The sequence below is a fragment of the Lissotriton helveticus genome, chromosome 6 (genome assembly GCF_964261635.1).
Source record: "Lissotriton helveticus chromosome 6, aLisHel1.1, whole genome shotgun sequence".
NCBI classification, from domain to species: Eukaryota; Metazoa; Chordata; class Amphibia; order Caudata; family Salamandridae; genus Lissotriton; species Lissotriton helveticus.
In genome coordinates this window covers 1,101,849,310-1,101,870,557 of record NC_136067.1, presented here as the reverse complement: position 1 = coordinate 1,101,870,557, position 21,248 = coordinate 1,101,849,310, and the positions used below count along the sequence as shown (strand labels likewise).

Sequence of the window (21,248 nt, the reverse complement as noted above, 5' to 3'; positions counted from 1 at the left end):
TTGATTGAACGATTCTTACCGGGAGATTGTGCACTTTTCTCCGCCGATTGAATCCGGATCGGTTGTCCTCTGTCAGTCAGGAATCATTAATCACGTGACTTGCGTGGTTTCCTGTGTGGTGTGTGTTATAAGTACACGTGATCCCCCGCTGGTTTATGGGAGATGTAGTGTTGTCTTCCAAGCTGATGTAGTTTCTGGTAGATGTAGTTTTGTTTTGCAAGCTGATGTGTACATGGGATGTTTTTTAAGGCGCTCTTATGTAGAAGTTGGTCCTGTGTGGGCCCGACATTAAATATAATACTTTTCTGTGATGGTAGCATTTTGTTGTGTTGCAATGAATGGCGCTGGAGGGATGATTGTAGTGTGATCATTCAAACGATGGGTGTGTAGTGTGGGGCAACACTCATTAGAAGGATTTCTACATGGGGGTTTACAGCTTATAAATTTCTGAGAGTTCGTTCAAACCGTCGATTGCTGTATTGAATTTTATAATAAGCATAGCTTCTCTCCTCGACAGTTTCTCCTCTATGTCTCCACCTCTGGGGTCCATCTCAATTTTTGATAGTACCGTCCATTTTATATCAGCCTCACAATGGTTGTGTGATTTCCAATGGTTGACTAAAGGTGCTGTCTCCACATTTTTTTTGATTCTGGACTTATGTTGTATAATTCTGCACCTGATCTCTTGGCTGGTCTTACCGATGTAAAGCATGTCACAAGGACAGCGTATTCCGTAAATGACATACCGCGATTTACAATTTGTAAATGTGTCATGTTTCCAATTGGTCTGTCTATGTTTGAACAGCGATCCTTCTTCTGTTGTTGAACAACAGATACAGGTGCCGCATTTGTGGTGACCCTGCACTGGAGGTAGACTCAACATCGCTCGTAAGCACGGTTGTTTTTTTGTTGGTAAAGTGGCACGCACCAAATGGTTGGCAATATTCTGATCCTTTTTGAAAGCAAACAAAGGTTTGTCTTTCAGTGATTCATCCAGGTTTTGAATTAAGTGCCAATTTTGGTTTATTGCTTTTTTGAAGTTGTTTGAGTTGGGGCAGAAGGTTGATACACAGACCAACCTTTCCATTGGCTTTCTTTCTTTTTTGGTTAATAGATCTTCTCTCGGTGTCCACCATGCTCTCTTCATGGACCGCCTCAGTAATTTTTTGGGGTATCCTCGGTCCATTAGATTTTTCGTGAGATGGTTTGCATGAAGTTCATATTCATCTCTGAAGTGACAGTTTCTCCTGATCCGTAAGTACTGTCCGAAGGGGAGATTTTCTTTTAAATTTCTTGGGTGGTGGCTGTCAAAATGTAGGGCTTTATTTCGATCGGTCGGTTTTTTATATAATGTTGTTGCTAATTTGTTCCCTACAGGATACACCTCCACATCTAAGAACGCCAGTTTTATCTGTGAGTATTTGATGCTGAATTTGATTTCCTGGGTTCTGTTGTTGAGCCACTCGTGGAACTTGATCAGTTTTTCTTCACTGCCTGTCCAGACAGCAAACACGTCGTCTATAAAACGACTCCAGTGTGAAATGTACTCAAGGAAAGGGTTATCTTCGTAAATGAATTTGTCTTCGAATTTGGACATGAAAAGGATAGCCAATTCAGGAGCGAAGGGGCAACCCATCGCCACTCCCCCTGTTTGAAAAAAGAAATCACCATTAAAATTAAAATAATTTTTCTTTAAGGCGAATGATGCCAATTCCAGGATGAAGTCAGTAGGAATTCTTACTGGTTTGTCTCTGGTCTCTAGAAAGGAACCTATAACTTCCAAGCCTTCCGTTTGAGGTATCTGTGTGTATAACGATGTTACGTCTAGTGTCACTAAGTAATCCGAGCTTTCATTGAAATTGATGGAGTCTAGTTTGTTAATGAAATCAGAAGTGTCACGCAGATATGATTTTCAGTTACTGTCAGGTCAATACCTCTCGGTATTTTGTACATATTATCTCTGTCTGAGATAAAATGTAAAAAATTGATTATAGCCACAATCTTTACATCATAGTTGTTGTATTTTAAAACAACATGTTTCATTTGATATAATAGGTGTGTCGCAGTCTGCAGTATGATCAGGTCCTTTGCAGCTGTTTTAAGATCTTCTTGAAGTTTCTCATTGCTCAAATGGGTGTAATTTCTGTTATTTATACGTTTCCCTCTTCTTCATTGTTTGATTTTGCGCACGTGAAAGTGTCACTCATAGTCTTTGAATGTCACTCATAATTAGACTGTAATTATGGAAATGTCACACATAAAGCAGTCTGAAACCTTGGAAGCTATGTGCATGGAGTCTCCCATACTTTGCAGAACACCTATACAGCTCGTCTTTACAAGTTTAAAACTGCCCTTATATGCATATGTGAGCCACCTGTTTAGCTATCTAATTTGTTAATGGGTGCCTCTTTTATTATGATTCGTGGGCCTGTTTTCTATCCCAATCCAACCCTGCTCCATTCTGAGCTTCTGACAAATCACTCGCACAGAAGCAGACAGACAAGTGCATATAGACTGCAGCATGGATTTTTGGGCACCAGCTCATTGGCCCCATGTAGATTTTTTAATGCTTCAACCAGGTAATCCAGCGCTATTTACCTTAATCTTGCATTCTGAATAAATCCTTAATCTTGCATACTGTGTGAATATATACTATTACCGAATGTGTTTCTGTTGTTTATTTCCATTCCATATGTGACTCTTGTGCCGTGCATAAAAGGTTAACTGAGTTGCCTCAAAATGTCTGTTTAAGTTCACGTTATGGTCCAGTAATTGGCCTCTCTAAAGAGTGCACAAAAGACGGTAAACCCTGGACTTCGATAATCCACGTCGTTAGTGCAACCTTTGTTAACATTTCACATTTTTCTTGATCTTGCATTCCCTAAGAATACATCTTTTTTCTGGATGTCCTGCTTCTGTAGGTTTTTTCATGCAACATCCAACTGTTGTATAGTGCATACTATGAACAAAGTTGCCCCTAGGGATCTGGGTGAGTTCAGGTTATGAGTGGGTGTGCATTATAGTGCACGATTGATTACTCTGGAGTTGAGGCTGAAGTCAGTGAAAATTCCTCACAGTGCCTCTCAACGGATCATTAATTTGTTTCGACTACATGCACATCCTCTCTGTATCCTTCTACAGAGCGCACAGACGGATTGTCACACATGTGACAATTATAATTACTTTTTTGTGTGGAGGCGGTATACAGTTGTTGGAATACTGCTGTATTTACAGGTAAGGACAGAGTGAGAGACAGTATGTGCCTTTGTGTATGAGTTCATGGCGAAGCGGGTATCACAAGGATGTAACGTAGAAAGACAGAGTGAAAAGACAGTGTGGAAGAGGAAGAAGATGTGAGATATGCATATGGAGGATTTCTGAAAGATGTGAGGAATAAAAAGGGCATAAGAGGCCTCTAGAGCGAGAAACTGCACATTAAAGTAGCTTGAAGCAAAGAACAGGTGTGCTTGAGATGCTCAGAAGCCCAATATCCTTCCCACAGTTCTTGCAGTTTTCAATTCAAAGTCCAATATTCTCAGATATTTAAATATGTTTAATTCAATTTATGTACACCATAATCATTGTTACTAATGATTGATCTGATACTGCTAGCAAGCATTCACAAAGCCAATTGGATTAACTAGTTTTAGTCCTCTGTTCAATGCAGTTTGATGTCTGGATAAAGGAACAGAAAAGTTATAGTCACTCTGATACAGTTAATTGCTTTTATTCGCTGCAGGGAAAGTGTCATTCAAAGTGCCAGACTTTTGATATTAGAATGTCACTCATATCCAAATTTAAACCATAGAAACCATTGAACCACATCAGAAATCTGAAAACTTGGCAGCAATGTTGTTAACCTTCTCTATGACATAGCTGTGAATTGCCCATATAGGTACATTTATCATTAGGGGTGGGCGGAATTTGCGTAATCGCGTTACGCAAATCTCTGCGAAACGGTAAAAAATCTCTGCGAACACGTAGAAAATCCGAGAACACGCGGAACTGCTTGTTCGCCATGCTTTTTTACTGTTCGCAAACGCTGTTTGCGTGCTCGGGGGGATATATCTCGCGAACATGCATTTGAGAACGCGAACAAGCAGAAAATTTCGCGAAGCCGCGGAACGCAGAATTTTGGGCAATTTCGCGTTTTCTGCAGAAAGCGAAATTACCCAAATTCCGCAAGCGGAATGGAATTTACCGCCCAGGCCTATTTATCATGCTGTTTAGGTCTCGTCCTACGCAGCGCGCATGCGCTGCATAGGAGGAGACCTAATGCCATCGGCAGAGCTTTTTCAGCAAAGAAGTGCAATGCAACGCTTGCACATCTTGCCGATTTCCTTTCGGGAGCGGACGGCGCCATATGGTGGCGCCATATGGTCGCACGCTCCCGAAAGGAAATTGCCCATGCCCCCTCCCCCTGCTGCCACTTTCACTGCCGCGCTGCTTTACTGCCGCGCGGCCAATGCTTGTTTAGGACTTGTGACCTGATGAGCTGGCAACCACACACTGTAACTCTCAACCACACACTGTAAGCTTTCATTGGGGGAATGCCAAATTCTGTCAGTCATTTAAAGAGCAAAAAATAGGAGTGGTTTCAAGGGGAGAGGGCTGAGATCAAAATCCGAGGCTCCTCCTTCACCAGCAGCACACCGGAGGCTGGTGGTGCCTGCGACCAATGCAAGGGCGGGTGTTCCTAAAGGGAGAGCAGTGGACTCGGCAAAGGGGGAGAAGGGTGTGCACGCGCTGAGCACGTGAAGGAGGCCCAGAGACACAGAATGCAGCAAGACCCGCGCTTGGGCGCGCCAAAACTGCTCCCCGAATTTCAACATTCAATACCTCGACCCCTTGTCCTGGGCTCAACTATCGTGTGTTTCTGGTGAGTTGAAATGCCGTGTTCGCTCAAAGAAAGTTCTGTGGGTTCATGTCTTCGCAGCTGGCTCCCCCGAGTGCAACTTGCACCAGTCACAACTGTACTAAGAAAGCGTAGTGGATCCATGCGCAGCAGAGCCCTGGGATGAGGGGCAGACTTCGAAAGTTTACACAGTGAGCGAACCCGTCCGCAGCTGCCATAGAAAAGCACACATTCACTGCTCCTGTCACTGGAGAGAGCCGCGGTGGTCGGGGGCTAAAACCAACCCTGGGTGTCTTCGAACCAGCGCCACATTGCACTGAGTCCAGCCACCTGCAGGAGGACTGCAAGAGCAACAAAGTGTTTAAGTGTGTGCCAAGTGGCTGTGTGTGTTCCCCCAGGGTTGTGTAAGCAGGGTGAACTGTTAACGACCACGTTTAAAAGCAGCTCTCTGGTCCGCAGCCTGTGCCCAGTTGAGCTGTCCAGCCCTGTTCCTGAGCCCAACTCAGTTTCCATTAATTCTTCTGATGAGCTTGAGAGAAACTTGTTATTTACAGTTCTTCGAAGCCCTCATCTTGGCAGCAGCAGCCACAGGAAAAAAAAACAACGACCCTTATTATTCCATTGGCCCCTGACAAGGTGGTGGGTAAAATAAATCATGGGCGACTGGTGCTTTTTGTTTCTTTACCGAGGGTAAAATCCAAGGTTGGTTTCACAAGTTTTCATGTGCTAGTGACTGGTGAAATGCCAAAGCTTGGGCACGGGAGAGGAAGTCGCATCCCTTCCCTCAGAAAAGGCATTTTATCTCTTTGAGGGGCGGAAATGGCTGAGATTTATCATTTTCGTGCCACACAGGCTGATTAGGAAGATTAGAAGGCACTGTGTGTGAGAGTGACTCGACTGTACCAGTGGTTGTGGTGAACCCCTTTTGTTTACATGGGGAGTCTGAACTCACCGAGCTCTGTGTGTGAGGGAAGCTTGCTCTACTGCTGCCCTTGTTCTACTTGGCTGTGTGAGGGAAGCGTGTGCTGCTGCACAGGCTGCAGATGTATGGAAACACACATTGCTGATGTCCATGCTGCACGATAGGTGTGGGTGGGTGTGTGTTTGTTTAAGCACTGTATTTTTTATTGTAATTGCATTTATAAAGCGTCTTTTACCTTGGACAAGGCATTAAGGCACTGTACACCAGGCAACACACTGCTCCGGAACCCAAGGTTAGTGGTTTGTCCAGTGTTTTTGAGTATTGTCGGCATTAATCTTCAATGTTCAGCCCAAAAAAATTCAAGATTTCACAGCTTCTTTGTGGTAGATTCATACCTGCTCAGCACCAGGATACCCTCCCAGGTGATAGTGCGCTCTACAGATCTGCATAACACAACACAACACAACATAGTTTGAATTAATAGGAGTTAGGTGTGCATAGCTTGTACTGATCATGCCCATGTAGCACATGTATACAATCATATACTGCTGCTTCTAGAGCCCCTCTTCTCTACGTGAAGGAAGCTTTCCATATTGACGCCTGTGATGTACTGAATATACATTAAGTGCCATCTGCATTGGTGCTGGCCCTGCTCTTACCTGATATGTGTGAGTGAAGCGTGCAATGATGCTGCCTGTGTCTTACCTGGTTTGTGTGAGGATAGTTTGCAATAACGCTTCCTGTACTGTACCTGTCGCTATGTGAGAACATCTTTCCCTGCAGCAGAAATACCTCTTCTGTGTTTGAGAAGCTTGCACTGCTGCTCATTCTGCTGTAACTGTTCCCTATTTGTGATGCATGCATTGCAGCTACAAATGATGCATATATTTCATGTTTGATGTGACTGAAGCTTGCTCTGCTGCTGCCTGTGATGTGTGTGGGAAGTTTGTGCTGCTCCTGTATTACACATTGTGTGTGGGACGCTCTACTACTGTTGCATGGCTAAACACAAGGTTCCAAAGACGAGACCTATTGGCTATGCCAATGCTTGTTTTTGTTTACCGCCATTGCTTCTTGTTTAAATACGCTCGGTACACTGTATTCTACAAGTAATATCCACAGACCGCACATCTGTCTTGGCTTTCTTCTCAAAAGAGTAGACTATATTTGTGGCTTTCATACATCATATATTATTCACATTGTGTTCTGAACCCTCATTGAACTGCACTCTTTACAAAGGTGTTGGAAATAAACCAAAAAGCCTTATATATGGTTAAAAAAAGATTCAAACAACGATAGCGCAATTCACCTGATACACAGTGATCTCTGCCGCAAAGCAAATGCTTCCAGCTGTAGAGTGCAGTTTACTGGATAATGAATTTCTAATGAAGCATAGAGAATTTCTCTTGTTTGATCTTGGGAAGCAAAATGACCCTTTTAAAAAAGTGTTTAGCAACTGGGCAAATAATCAAATAGTTTATTAAATAGCAGTGTGCCTGTTTGCTTACAAAGTCATTAGGTCAGTCCAAAAAGGGTAATACATGTACCTCGGTGACCTCTTGGAGGACCATCTTTTGATTGATTGGTTCCAGTAAAATCGTAATTGGAGATTAAGGGCCTGGTTTAGATCTTGACGGATGGGCTAGATATTCTATACACATGCCTTGAGATATAGTGCACTTGTAATACGGTTGATGGGATAACCGTCATGTTTGTGACGTAGTATCCCATCCTCCAAGATCTAAATTAGGCCCTAAGTGACTAAAACAGTACTGGGTACACATTGCAAAATTGCCATCCATATGTCTGCATGCGTGCACATTAATCACGAAGGATATGTTCGTATGCGGTTAATAAATCATTGGCAAAGCCAGTAGCCCGATTCTGTGTTAGACCCAAGACCGATTGAATTTGCGAGTTCTTGTTGGTTTAATATGCCCGACTTCATCACACACCACACCCTGCTGCACAGCTCTCATAATCGCATCAGCTTAGGGTGTTTCTTTTGACTGTGAATTGCAGCACAGTGCCACTCCTGCACTCTCTTCCATTCCAGTTTCTTACCTACATTTTACCGTTGCTAGTCTGTTTGCCTCTGTGCATCTCTTTTATGCTCTCCTCTGTCCTGTTCTACTCAACCATTAGATTTTAAACATGTAGTTGTGTATTTTTTCTAACAGGATTCCAAACTATATCAATTTTACTTTGCACACATCTTCTGAAATGTGACACCTGCCCTTCACACTGTAGGTGATCCTACTGCACTGCTGATGACTTCCTTTTAACTTCGACAAGGGGTGGCAGTGCTACTTTTTGGGAATTCCCCCAGATTGAAATGGCTCTGCCAAAAAAGCCAACATACAGTGAATATAAATGTTTTTATTACTAAACTCTGTGTTTGTTGTTGTTTATTTATTTTATTGTGTTTTTCTGCTAAACTAGAAAAAAAAGCGTTTACATGACAGTACAGCTTTCATATGTACATATATCTTTTTAGGTCTCTGGCATCCTGCCCAGCTTGCTTGATGGTGACTGTTTTGTCAGATCCAGTTCCCCATCCACAGACATTGGATTATTATTTGAACTTGGAATTACTTATATGCGCAGTGTAAGTGTTTGCAAGTGACTCTACTTGCCAAGCTATGAAAAGCTAATTTGTTATTGCCACTATGGTGCCTTTTCTCCCTAAATATGTGTTTCTGCTGTCTCCCTTTAGGGTTATGTATGTGTTTTGCTAAATTGGTGGATGGGTAGATTCTTCTGCCTTCTTGATGTAAATAAAACTGTGATACCATAAATATTGTTACGAGCTGCTCACTATCACTGCAAGCCTGTCGGTTGTAGCATTGTGAACCATTGCTGAAAAGAACAATCACATCATTGGAGCAGAAATCATCTTCTAAGAACAGTTCTAACCTTAGACCTCTCTCTCCTGGGTGGAGGCAAGTCTACTCAATGGTCTGCCAGACCCTACATTTTCCCATCTGAAAGTCATCCTTCATGTTACAGCATATGACATCAGAGACTTGAAGAAGTTAATCCACATCACTCCAACACTGAGTAACCTACATTGCCACCCACTCCTACCATCCACCGTCAGCTGTTTTACTTACAAGGCCACCAGAAAGGGCACCCTTGTAGATGTGGCTCAGAAAATAACCAGTGGTGTAGCAAGAGTACCATGGGCCCTAATCAAAGTAAGGTAAATGGTGGCATAGACTTCTCAAATTCCTTAACCAACCTGCACCAACAGTGCTTGAATTGTTCCCTGAAGTCAGGGTAGGAACCCTCTGTAGTCAAAGTCAACAAAGTAGTCCCACTACACTCAGTAGCACTGAAAACACATTGAAAACAACCATAGACTACCAGGATTATTTAATGTATTACTTTCTGATATTCCTAGGCTGGTAGACCAATTCAGTGCAAAGTGGGGAGCTCACTAGACAAGAAGTATGACAAAGACAGTGGCACTCTTCGCAGGAGTGCCAATCTTACAGAGCTGCAACATGTGCTTTGGATGACAACTTTATGAATCTCTACTGCCTTGATGTTCAGTCTAAATCAGAAACAGCAGTGAGATTGCAGTACTGTGCGACCTTTTTCATCAAGATGATCCTCATTTTCACCAAGGTACTATTCGTATTCTGTGTAGTGCTTTGGTAATCTTAATTCAAGCATTTGAATATGTGAACGATCCAGTGCTAGAGAAGAAAGATGTATTTACCTGTAACTACAGTTCTTCAACACTGGTATTTTCATAAATTCACATGGACCCACCTCCTCCCTATTCATGATGCTACTAATGTCTAACAAATGAGGAATTAAAGTCTGATTGTTGGTGCCTCTGAGGAGGAATAGACCAGTGAATATATTCACTTGAGTGACTGCACTTCAGGTCATATAATGAGGTGGCTTGTCAACTGATAGTCTATACACCTCATTTCAATTTGCCCGTCCCATGATCTATAGAAGCTTGAGTTGCCTGTTCTGCACCTAACGTATACAGGAGCTCTATTTTCTTGTCTAGCACCTGCAGTTTAGAGAAGATTGTTCTACATATTATGGTTCAAAGAAGCTTCCTCTGCCCTGCACCTATCGCTACAGGAAACTGTCTACCTCTCATGCATGTGTGGTTTAGTGATGGTTCTTCTGTTTGCCCTTCATGTGTGGTTTTAGGAAACATGTTCTGCCTCTCTTCCATGTATGAGACTGTACACCTCTTATGCTGCTCCTCGAGACAAGTGTGCTCTGTTTTCTGTGGGCTTTAAAGATACCAGTGTTGAGCAACTGTAGTTACAGGTAAGTAACTTATTTCTTCTTTATAGTGGCCCAACATTCAGCATAATAATTTTGAAGTTGTTAGACATAACGCTATAATCTACATGACATGGGCGAGCCATCAAGGCTAACTACAAGGGAAGTGGTGTAAAGTTTGCTGCCAAGTACCATACTATGCTGAGAATCACATTAAAGTCAATTTTCAATTAGAGGTTTTATTGTTGTAAAACCTCCTATTGTTGTATTATGCAAACTAGCTAACCCAGAGTTCACAAACCCACACGGTTCTCACAATATGACCTCATACAGTTTCACTGTGACATGTAGAAGTGTAGAAAAGGTGGTGGCTACAGCCTATTGTATGAATGGGAACCGTTTTAACTGGTGTGTAGGTTGTGCAATGTTAACTGTACACACTGGGAAGAAGTACTGACACTGTTCTGGCCTCAATTTGCACACTTTCTTTTTTTTTTTATTTCATTGGAATTTTATTGAAATTTTACATAATCCAAACATAAGATTATGCAAAGAAAGTATAGTTTGTATAAGTTTGCATGAGCAGACAGGAAAGTACAAGTACAAAAGGAAAAAGCAAATCATACATGTGGGGATACACAAGTCGCCGGATAGAATCGGTGAGGAAGGATTGTGATGAAGCATATACATTGGGAATAACAACGTGATGACATGGCACAGAATTGAAACACCATCTGTGAAAAATGTAAGCAATATTTATAGCTTAGCATGAGATCCATGTACACTTCCATGAGAAAATATTTATTAGCAATAAAGGAAAACTATGGCTTAATGATCTCGGAGTATTGAGGGATCGTAGAAGCAAAAATGGGTATGTGCTCACTGTGAGAAAGGAACCGTAAGTGGCTGATTTCGCATATATGACTGATGAGTCGTGAAGGGAGTAGAGTGTTTATGATGAATACATCTACCTGTGGATTCCTCACCTTTTAAATGTCCACCTTGTGCAGCATTCCATTGAATCTAGCTCCTCCACACCGAAGTCGTCACAATACAACAGCTCCGCACGTGACATCATGTTTAGCAAGAAGAAGACCACATCAGCGTGCTGACGGCAGTTTCCTTTTTTCTACGCTGACAAAGCACAATAGTTTTTCCTAGGCTCTCCATATTGAGTGAGATTTTTTCTTTTTCTGTGGGTGCAACGTTGTTGCAAGTAAATATGTCTCCTCCACAAAAGTCAAACTTCAAACTCTGCAGGGACTGCGGCAGTCAAATGTCCACCACCGACCGGCACAATGATTGCCTTTGGTGCCTGTCGTCTGATCATGATGTCAAAGCCTGTTAGTTGTGGCTTCAGATGAATCCGAAGGCTTTAAAAGAAAGGGAGCTGCAGCAACAAATGATGGGCGGAATGCTGAATGCTGAATCAAACATTCACCCCCAGTCAAGCGATCTGGGATAAATCCATTGTTCTTTTGCTCACTCCTCCACCCCAGTTTGGACCCAGCCATTTTCAAATCAGTCTTGATCCTGTTCCTCATGAGAACAGTCTTGCCCTAAGTCCCGAGCCGAGTCATCCCTGGACTGGAAACATGCATCCTGGGACTGGTTTCGGGGTAATACCCCTCATCAGCCAGGCTAGCTTGAATCCAGTGGCACTGCAAGCAAGGGACATACATCTTGGCATACCCATCCCACTTAGTGCGAAAAGTGCTGCAGCAACAAATGATGGACAGAATGCTGAATGAATCAAACATTCACCCCCAGTCGAGATCTGGTTTAAATCAATCATTCTTTTGCTCACTTGTCCACCACAGTTTGGACCCAGTCATATGCAAATCAGTCTTGACCCTGTTCCTCATAGGAACAGTCCAGCCCGAACTGCCTAGCCGAGTCATCCCTGGACCGGAAACAAGCATCCTGGGACCCGTTGTGGTAACATCCCTCATCAGCCAGGCTAGCTTGACTCCAGTGGCACAGCAAGCACGGCCCACATCTAAAAAGAAAGAGAGGCAAAGCTTTTTATGGCTACTGCTTCTTTGGTCAATGAGGTGGGTAAAGGCGCCTGATATAGCAAGTAATGCATTCTTGCATTTGAGGAGTGTGGAAATGAGAAGAAGGTGTAAGCTTCTCCTTCAGGTTAAATCTAGTGCAGATGTTTAGCAAGGCCATGTGAGATTTTGATGAATGGAGAGAGGATTTCGATTGTCTGTCTAGAGTTAAATCAAGAGGAAGATTAAAGTCTCCGCCCACTATTTTTAGTTCGTTTACAGGTACTCGAGGGATATTTTTTAGGGTATCACTCTGGGATTCTCAAAAGATGGGGATATCAGTATTTGGCCTATAAAGATTAATGAGGTGAATGTATTTTGTGCCGCTCGCAGCCGTCTTGTTTTACATTTGGACTGCTGTCGTTTCCTGGATGCCCGTGGACCCTTAAACTCCTGCAAGAATCCCGGGGAGAGACCAGAGCCAGTCCGGTTAGTGGGTGTGGGACTGCGAGTCCCAGCAGGATAAGCGCGTGAGGTACCAGCGCACCTGCGACTCTTCCCGCTCCACCTCCTCCCCTGTATTTAACTCCACCTACTCTTGCGAACGCGGGACGCACGCGGGACGGAGCTCGGGGCGAAGCCCGGGCAAACGGCGGGCCCTCGGAGACCGAGTGAGGCCGGGCAGGGCCTACTCTCTTTCATTTATTGATTCTTACTGTTATTTGGTCCACTTATCAACAATGCCCCAAAGTCCGGACCAACCACTTCCTGAGAAGGCTGGGTGTAGTTTTAACGGCCCCCTTGACAATTATTTCACAAAGCCTCTCATCGATCCAGATAGGGAAAAGACCCTGGCAGAGCGTAGGGCAGAGCGCCGTCGCTCTGTCGAAAGTATGAAGAATAAGGTTTCCGCGGATTCCCCGCTCAACGCCCTTCCCCTTACTGTTGGATGTACTCCCAGCAATGAAGATCTTTTATCCTTGGAAAGCTTCCCACTTTTGTTACGAGACTGCACTCCAACACCCTTGGCCCATATAGACCAGCCTGTAAGTGACATTCCTCCCTCTAGTCCGATACTGTTCGATGCTGACTGGACTACTCGGACCTTGGCCCAGGCTAAACATGTTCAAAATAAATTGAAAAAACCAGTGCAGGCAAAGACTCATGGCCCACCCTCTGCAAAAAGAAGACGGAAGGGGGGGGACTCGCAAAAGCCAAAGATTAGTCATACTGATTTTGGAAAACCTTCCAAGCCTTTCATCAGAACTGCTTTGGTCCCAGTGGTCGCTCAAGTTAACACGCCAAATCCGGCACCTTTGCCACCATTGGTACCAGTTGTACAATTTGTGAACACTAATGTCCCAATTGATATTCCTGATGACCCCTCCCTAATGGATGTTTCTACTGCCGCCACACTGGATAACATGGAACACCTAATAAGGTCTTTCATCTTACCCATTATAGAGAGGTTGAGGAGGGTGGAGAAAAAGCTTGAAGACATATAGGCTGTAGTTAATAACCACCAGGGACCATCCAAGGCATTGGTGAGTGGGGTTCCGGCACCGCCAGCCGTGGTGACTTTGTGCACTTTCGGCGCTTCTAAAGGCACTTCCCAATCCATTAAACTAACGAACTCCAAGCAACAGAAGGTTCCTTCCCCCAAGCAGAATAACAACTCAGTTTTCAAACCAGTTAGTGCAGCCATGATGGGACCTGGAAAACCATCTGCTGGGAATCCACAGCAGACCACAAGGGGTTCCATTAGACATACCAGGTCACCCTCTCGTAAAAGCCCCCAAGTAGAATTGCCTCCTGAAGCTGCCCCGTATGTGGTTGTTCTGACGGGGGTCCCCAGTTTGCCAGTTAATAAGAGGGAGGGTTTTTTTCAGCTCAAAAATAAAATTATGCACTGGCTTGCCCAATTCAGACCACTTACACATAACATCAATGGTGATATTGTGCACGTTAGACGACTCTCTTGGCTGGGTAGTAGGGTCAAGGACATCGATGGAGATCTAGTTGTCGTAAATTTCAGAGACCCTCGAGCAGTCAATTATATATTAAATTGGCCCCAGGGTGGAGGCAGCAACTCCATTGTCCCGCGTCCCTTGACTTATTTCTACCCCAGATCCCTCGTGTTTCCCCCACCTACATTGGTGGCCAGGTACCTAACCAGATCGTCCCCCTAATGTCTTACAATACGGGGTATCCGTCACAAGCCCCACACCCTCACCATGTTGCTGACCCCTTCGGGTGGAATACGGTACCTCCCAGGTCTAATAGAAACCCTAATAGGAGAATGGAGCACCTGAGACCTTTCACACCCCTGGAGTCAGTAAACAGGTTTGATGTCTTCTCTGGTCTGGACGACTCCGATTGAAGATTACAGTCTGACCAGTGCATGGGTGGCCAAATAAATGAAATGGGCGAGGGTGTGATCGGTGGGGAAGTCCAATCTATTGAACCCCTTCCCGAGTCATCAGCCATCATTGTGGCTACGTTACCTGATTCCCCTGCGACGTCTTCCGGCAAGCGTATATCCTGTTTGTCTATTCTCTCCTGGAATTTAGCCGGACTCCAGGGCAAATTAGACTCCCCAGATTGGGGGTCTTTTATTGACACTCAGGATGTATGCATGTTTCAGGAGACATGGGTGCGGGAGGACATATGGCGGTCAGGCTATGCAACCTTCTCAATCCCAGCTAAATGGGAGGGGAGAGGACGGCCCTCGGGGGGCCTTTGCATTTGGGTGGCATCCCATCTGGGATGCATGGCTAGGGCCCTTAAAACTAACTCACTGGATGTTCAGTGCGTGCTGTTGGAATGGTCGAACCGTACACAACTCGCGCTGATAAACGTATACTCCAGACCGGTGGGTATAACAAGGCCATCACCCACCTTTGATGAGCTCTCCCTATTTTTGCCCACATTACCCAAGGGTGTTAGGATCCTGTTGGGGGGAGATTTTAATTGCCAGTTTGAGCCGGTAACCCTGACTATGGAGGGAGCACTTCTCGAGGAGGATGACCAGTGGGGAATTCCGCAATTGGCTGGCCCCCCAGCTAAGCCATGGACTCCCCTAGCAACACAAATTCTGGCACTTACTTTCAGTAATTCTCTGAGGGCTTGTAATGGCTGATCTAGGAGTGACATCCCTTCAAAACCTACTTTTAATAAACCCGGGCAGGAGTCTCATTTGGATTACATCCTTGTTCAGACCTCGGACTGGAACAAGGTCTCTGACTTCGAAGTAGTCCAAAGAAGTGACAGCGACCACAATGCGCTGATTCTCTCGCTGGTTTCGCCCCGTGGTTTTACGGATGATCAGCCGGGTGAGGCATCCCCAGATCATAATTTAATTTTAACTAACGATAGGCGCAGAGTCCGATGGACTAAGCTCTTGAATAACCCTGCCCATATCTCCGAGCTTTATGCACGGATCCTTCCCACATTCGAACGCCTAGGGGCCCTCATTAATCAATCCTCTTCAGAAGAACTTTTCCCCAAACTGGGTACCCTCCATACGGATTTGGTGAATACCCTTGTGGAACTCTTAAATCCAGTTGTGAGGAAAGGGCCCCGTAGGGGGCAAAGACCCTCATGGTTCAATTCAGCTTGTAGGAAGGCAAAGGCCAAACTGCTCGCTGCATTGAAGCACCCCAGGGACTTAAAGATAATTAAGTCGAGGAGGGCGGAGCTGAAGCAAGCCATCCACCATGCAAAGGTGGATTGGGACTATTCCAACTGGGAAAATATGTTGGCCTCCCTCCAGGCTAGAGATGCTCGTAAATTCTGGCAGATAGTGAGAACAGGGTCTGCCGAGCCAACTCAAGCTGTGGAGGCCAACATAGCGGCTTCGGTGTGGGAAGATCACTTCCGCAGTCTTTATGAAGAGGTTGGCCCGGGCCTGTACAAGCCCCAAGCTGGGTCATTATTTGAACATCCTATATCCCCCGGTGGGTCAATTGCGCAAGTTTTAACTTTGGAAGGCGCTGAGCCATTGCAATTTTCATTAGGGGAGGTCTCTAACGCAATATCCAAACTGTCATCAGGAAAAGCCCCCGGATTAGATAAAATTCCGGGTGATCTATTTAAGCACCAACCTAGGGTTTGGGCTCCCTACTTGCTGGTAGTTTTTAATGCAATCCTTGGGGGAATGGCGGTCCCCAGTATTTGGCTGAGAGCAGAGATTGTACCTATCTTTAAGAAGGGCTCTCCTCTGCTCCCAGCCAACTACAGGCCAATCAGCCTCATTGATGTTTCACAAAAAGTTTTTGCGAGGCTGATCCTTGACCGCCTGTAGGAATGGATGACGGCCCACTCAATTTTAAGCACATTCCAGGCGGGGTTTAGGAGTAAGGTGTCAACCACGGATCAAATCTTTCGGCTGGCCCTTCTCTTCTGGAAGACTGTGCGGGTGGAGGGGGGTACATTGTATACCATCTTTGTCGACCTCCGTGCAGCGTTTGACTTGGTTCCGCGGAGCAAACTTTGGACGGTACTTGCCAAACTCGGCATCCCCCCCGCTCTCCTAGACATCATTGTTCGCTTACATACACATAATTATGCACAGGTTAGGTGCGGGAGGATGGGTTGCCTCTCTAAAAGATTTCCCGTTGGCAGAGGGGTAAGGCAGGGCTGTGTTCTAGCACGACCCTGTTTTGCCTCTTTGTCAACGGGGTAATCGACTTTTTAAACAATGTCACCAACACAGATGCACCTAGGCTCGGCGGCAGCAGGGTGCCCGCAATTATGTTTGCGGACGACACCCTGCTGCTGTCGAAATCCCCTATGGGGATTCAGCGTATCCTGGAGGGGTTTGAGGCATTCTGTGGAGAGCATGGCCTCGAAATAAACGCCATGAAAACCAAGTATATGATCTTTAATCCCCCCCAAAAAACACGACCCAACCCATCTATAGGCCTGAATAGATTAGAAAGAGTCTTTACGTTTGAGTACCTGGGCGTGACCATTAATGATAAACTGGAATGGGGTGATCACCAGGCTAAGTCCCAGCTCAATTAACAGGGGGAATAATTAGGCTAGTAAATTCCAATAGATCATCTGTTAGGCCGCTAGCCCCCTCGTTGGAGATTTATAGACTCCAGGCCAGAGGAGCGATCCTCTATGGTAGTGAACTCTGGGGATATGCCTGTAAAAAAGAGTTGGTCATTCTAGAAAACAAGTTCCTTAGACAACTCCTAAAGTTACCGGTAAATACTCCACTTTTGCCTCTTAGGCTGGACCTGGGTCTGAAGCCTTTGGACGAAGTGGTGGGTGTGAAACCCCTAACTTTTTGGAGAAGATTATGGTCCACTCCTGAGTTAGCCAATTATAGGCAGGAATTGCAGGAAATCCTTGCTCTTCCTGCTATAGAGAACATTCCGTGGTTTAAATACATAAAAACTGAATCTGCCCGGCTGGGCCTTCCGTCCCTGTGGAGTGATCCTGAAGTGGCATGCCAGGGCTTGTCCCGTAAACATCTGGTGGCAACCTTTTATGCATGTAACCTGGCATCCTATACACCGGGTACACGTCCAGACTCTTTGGCTAATGTTTTTCTCGGGGTGAAAGACTTCTATAAGTTCGAGTCAGTTTTCGATGACATCTTTCCAAATTTGGCCAGGAAGTTATATCTACAATGGCGGTACAGTACTCTTCCGCTAAGAGCATTCACCAGTAAATGGAAGCAGCAGTCCCTGGAAAACTGTCCTGGTTGCAATTGTAGGCTTGAAGATGAACTGCATCTAGTCTTCTTCTGCCCTGCCTACACTGCGGCCAGAAGGTTTTGGGTAATTCCATTATGTAAAAATCTAGGGTTTCGTAAATGCTCTGAGGCCTTCAGAATTCTTAAAACTGACCTTTCAAAAGTAACAGTTTTCGCAATGGCCAAATTTCTAGAAGCAGCATGGCACAAGAGATTGCTCCTAATTCCTAGGGTACCTTGTTCCTGAGCCTCCGTTTGTGCTATTTTGTGCTAAAATTCTGTGTTAGGTTACTATATGTAAGATTTTAGTTTTACTCTTAAAAAAAAATTATTTGCTAATTTGTAATATTTTAGACTGTTTTAAAGAATCAGTAGTGGTTTACTGGATTGTTATACAGAACAGATGACGTGTTCTCTCTCTGTACTTATGTGCTATTCCGTTATTGATGTAACACTGATGTTTGATTTTGTTTGTATCAATTTTATGCTTATCTTTTATGGCAAATTGCCGAAATAAAGATTAATGAATGAGAATGTATTTTCCATCCTGGCAGAGTTTGCTGGTACTAGCCTACCCTCGTCATCAGTTGAATGAGATATTAAAGTGAGATTGGATTTCTTCGAAATTATTGTTATGACCCCGTTCTTTTTATTCACAGTGGCAGGAAAATTAACTTCACTTGTTAAGCTAGGTAGATTCTTTCTGACCTAGTTTAGTTTCTTGAAGTAGTATTAGATCAGCCTTAAGTTTAAAAAATGTATTTCTCAATTTGTTTTGCTTCACAGAGTGGTTGAGTCCTTTAACATTCAGTGACGCTTGGGTGGTTAAGTTCTTGAACTTTCAGTGAGACTATTTTCAGATTGTTACCTGAGAGTGTATTAATCATCATTGCAAGAGCTGATTCAGCGTCACTGAATTGTGGTAAGAAGGAAGCACAGCGTATTGCTAATAGAAAGTGGGATACTCCCTGGGTCCCACGATACATTGGTTTTACTCCACCTTCACTGGATTGTGTGAACAGCAAATTATGGCTCACTTCAAGCCCACTTACAGGTCAGTGCACTAAGCTCTAGTCCTGTTCAAACAGCCTCCAAATGCCTATGGATGCGAGGTCTTCCACAGCATTGATCCGTTGCTCCGCATTAGAGAACTTGTCAATAATGCTGTTGATGTTTGCTCTTTTCGATTCTAGCTGCATTGCATCTGTGTTGGTTTTTGTTGAACCTCCGCTAGCTTTTTTAGGATCATTTCTATAGTAGTATTAATGTCTACTTTCCCTTTTATTGGTGAGTCAGAGATAGGAGATCAGCCTTGGAGTATGTTAGTGATGTTTTGGAGTCTTTTTCTGCAATGTTCCAGGTACTAGTAGTTCCACAAGTGGTAGGGAGCCTCAGTATGAGAGGTCACAGGCTTGATGGCCAGACAATACTGTGAGTTGGCTAGTGGCGTGCAGAGTGGGCAGCAGGGGTGATGTCCTGGTTCCTTGAGTTGCCCTCAGTGTGTTTGAGTTGGCTTAGTGAGATTTTCGCGTTGCTGTGCCATCATTGGTTGTTATGGACTGCAGACTGGGTTGTGAGAGGGACTACTTAGAGTGTGAGGTGTGTATCCGTTACTCCACAGGTCCACAGTGTCGATAGGACGCAAAGGCAGGTTATCACTGGTATTACAGAGACTCTCTGGTATTGGTGTGTCACAATAACCTGATGCACTTGGGGCACAGGGGCCAAGTTGACATTGACAGGAACTTGGGGCCCCTACTGGCAGAGCCTCAGACCTTCAGTCGGTGAACAGCAAACAAGGAACGTTCATGTATGGGACCTGGAGGAGGCACAGTCATTGAGCAGCCTCTGTATTGCAGAGGTATTCAAACTTTTTGATGCCGAGACCCCCTTGTCAAACTTTTTTAGGCGTAAGGACCCCCTTCTGACAAAAATTTCTAGAACGTAGTACTCCTCATCGACAACCATAAAAGCCCTCAATTCCCACAGCAAATCATTTGTACGGTGGGGAAATAATATTAAACACTGTTTAGCAATCAGAAAAGTCTGTGAGTGTGGGGGGTGTAGTCAAAGATGTAGCTAAAAACAAAGGGCCTTGTTAAGTAGGAATTGGCATAAGACAGTGCCTCAAGTCTTCTTGCGGCGCTGCCCTATGCCAATGTGAAAGGGCAGGATATTCTTATCCTTTTCCCTTCCATTGGCACACTAATTGCTGCCTAGCACCAACATAGACAGGATTGATTCTGTACAGGAAGGGGCACCTCCCCTCACAAAAACAATCCAGAGAGATGTTTTCCTCTTTCTATGTGAGCTGCAGAATGCAGCGCACATGGAAAGAGGAAAAACGAGGAGAAAATAAAACATTTCTCCTCGTTACACCTCCACTGGGGAGGCGTCTGTTTTTCTGGAGTTGCCCCAGGTTTACGTGATTTTGTAAATGTGGGGCGGCATCAAAATCCATGGGTCTTACGTGGGAACCCCACGCAAAGCCCATGGAACACCTCCTTGATGCAGAGTAAGGCAATGCAGTGCTTGCGCTGCTATGTCCTACTCCATGTCTATGAGGCCATGCGATGCCATGCAGGGTGACTTTGCACCGCCTCATATGTATGGTTGAGACCATTGCATCACCGGACCGTAAAAAAAAGTGATGCTCTGGCGATGCAAGCCTCTCAAAAATAAGCACCAATATATTCTGTAGGTTTTTAGGCCTTTCACCATCAGCTATCTACATATACAATAATGGGCAGTGTAAATGAAAAATACATTAAAAAAGTTGTTACTCAGTGGAAAATGTACTGCAGCACATCATGAAATTTCTATACGTTAATGCACTGCAGAGGTATGTGTGTAACCAGAGAGCCACAGAATGAAATCTTGATTGGTGCAGTGGATAAAAGTGATGTGTATTTTCAGTGCAGCGAGGTCCCAGCGTGTGCCAGAAAGCACTGCAAATATGCAAGTCATTATTTTATACTTGCATTACACACAGTGTAAGATAGAATGCTTCAAATTGTGCAAATAGTTTTACCATAAAATGGTGCTTTCAAAATATAGATTTTAGTAATACTAGAGCGTATTTAATGCAATTAATGTTTCTTACATAACTGTCCCTTCAACACCTTTTTAAAGGTACTAAGGGCTATGTAAATGCAATTAAAATAATTAAAAGTAAGCACTTCCCAGCCCAATTGTTCACTCTTTGCACTTCCACTCAAAGATTTGTTTTTGTCGTCACAAACCTTGGAGCTATTTGATCAGTTAAAGCCAGGACAGCTCATCCTTTACTCTTGCAGATTAACTGATTTGCATTTCATTCAGGCAAGGAGCTGATAAGGATCTAAATTATCCATCCCAGGACGGCTGTCTTTTTCCAAGAGGAAAGCAAACGTTTTGGATTGCAGGGATAAGTGAAGCTGGGGAATGTGCAACCTCCTTTCCAGGACTCCAGGGCCCTCTTAGGGGTCGCACCCCACAGATTGAAGACCACTGCTGTATTGGTATGTCAGGTTCACA

General features: G+C 44.4%; 1 protein-coding gene across 1 annotated transcript in view; it reads left to right on the top strand.

Annotated features, from left to right (window-relative positions):
* Window positions 1-21,248, top strand: part of NPHP1 (nephrocystin 1) — a 695,982-nt gene that overhangs the window by 429,681 nt on the left and 245,053 nt on the right. Inside the window, exon 13 of the mRNA XM_078648761.1 lies at window positions 8,275-8,385. Within this exon, the coding sequence (XP_078504887.1) occupies window positions 8,275-8,385 (111 nt within the window). The remainder of the gene's footprint in view (window positions 1-8,274; window positions 8,386-21,248) is intronic.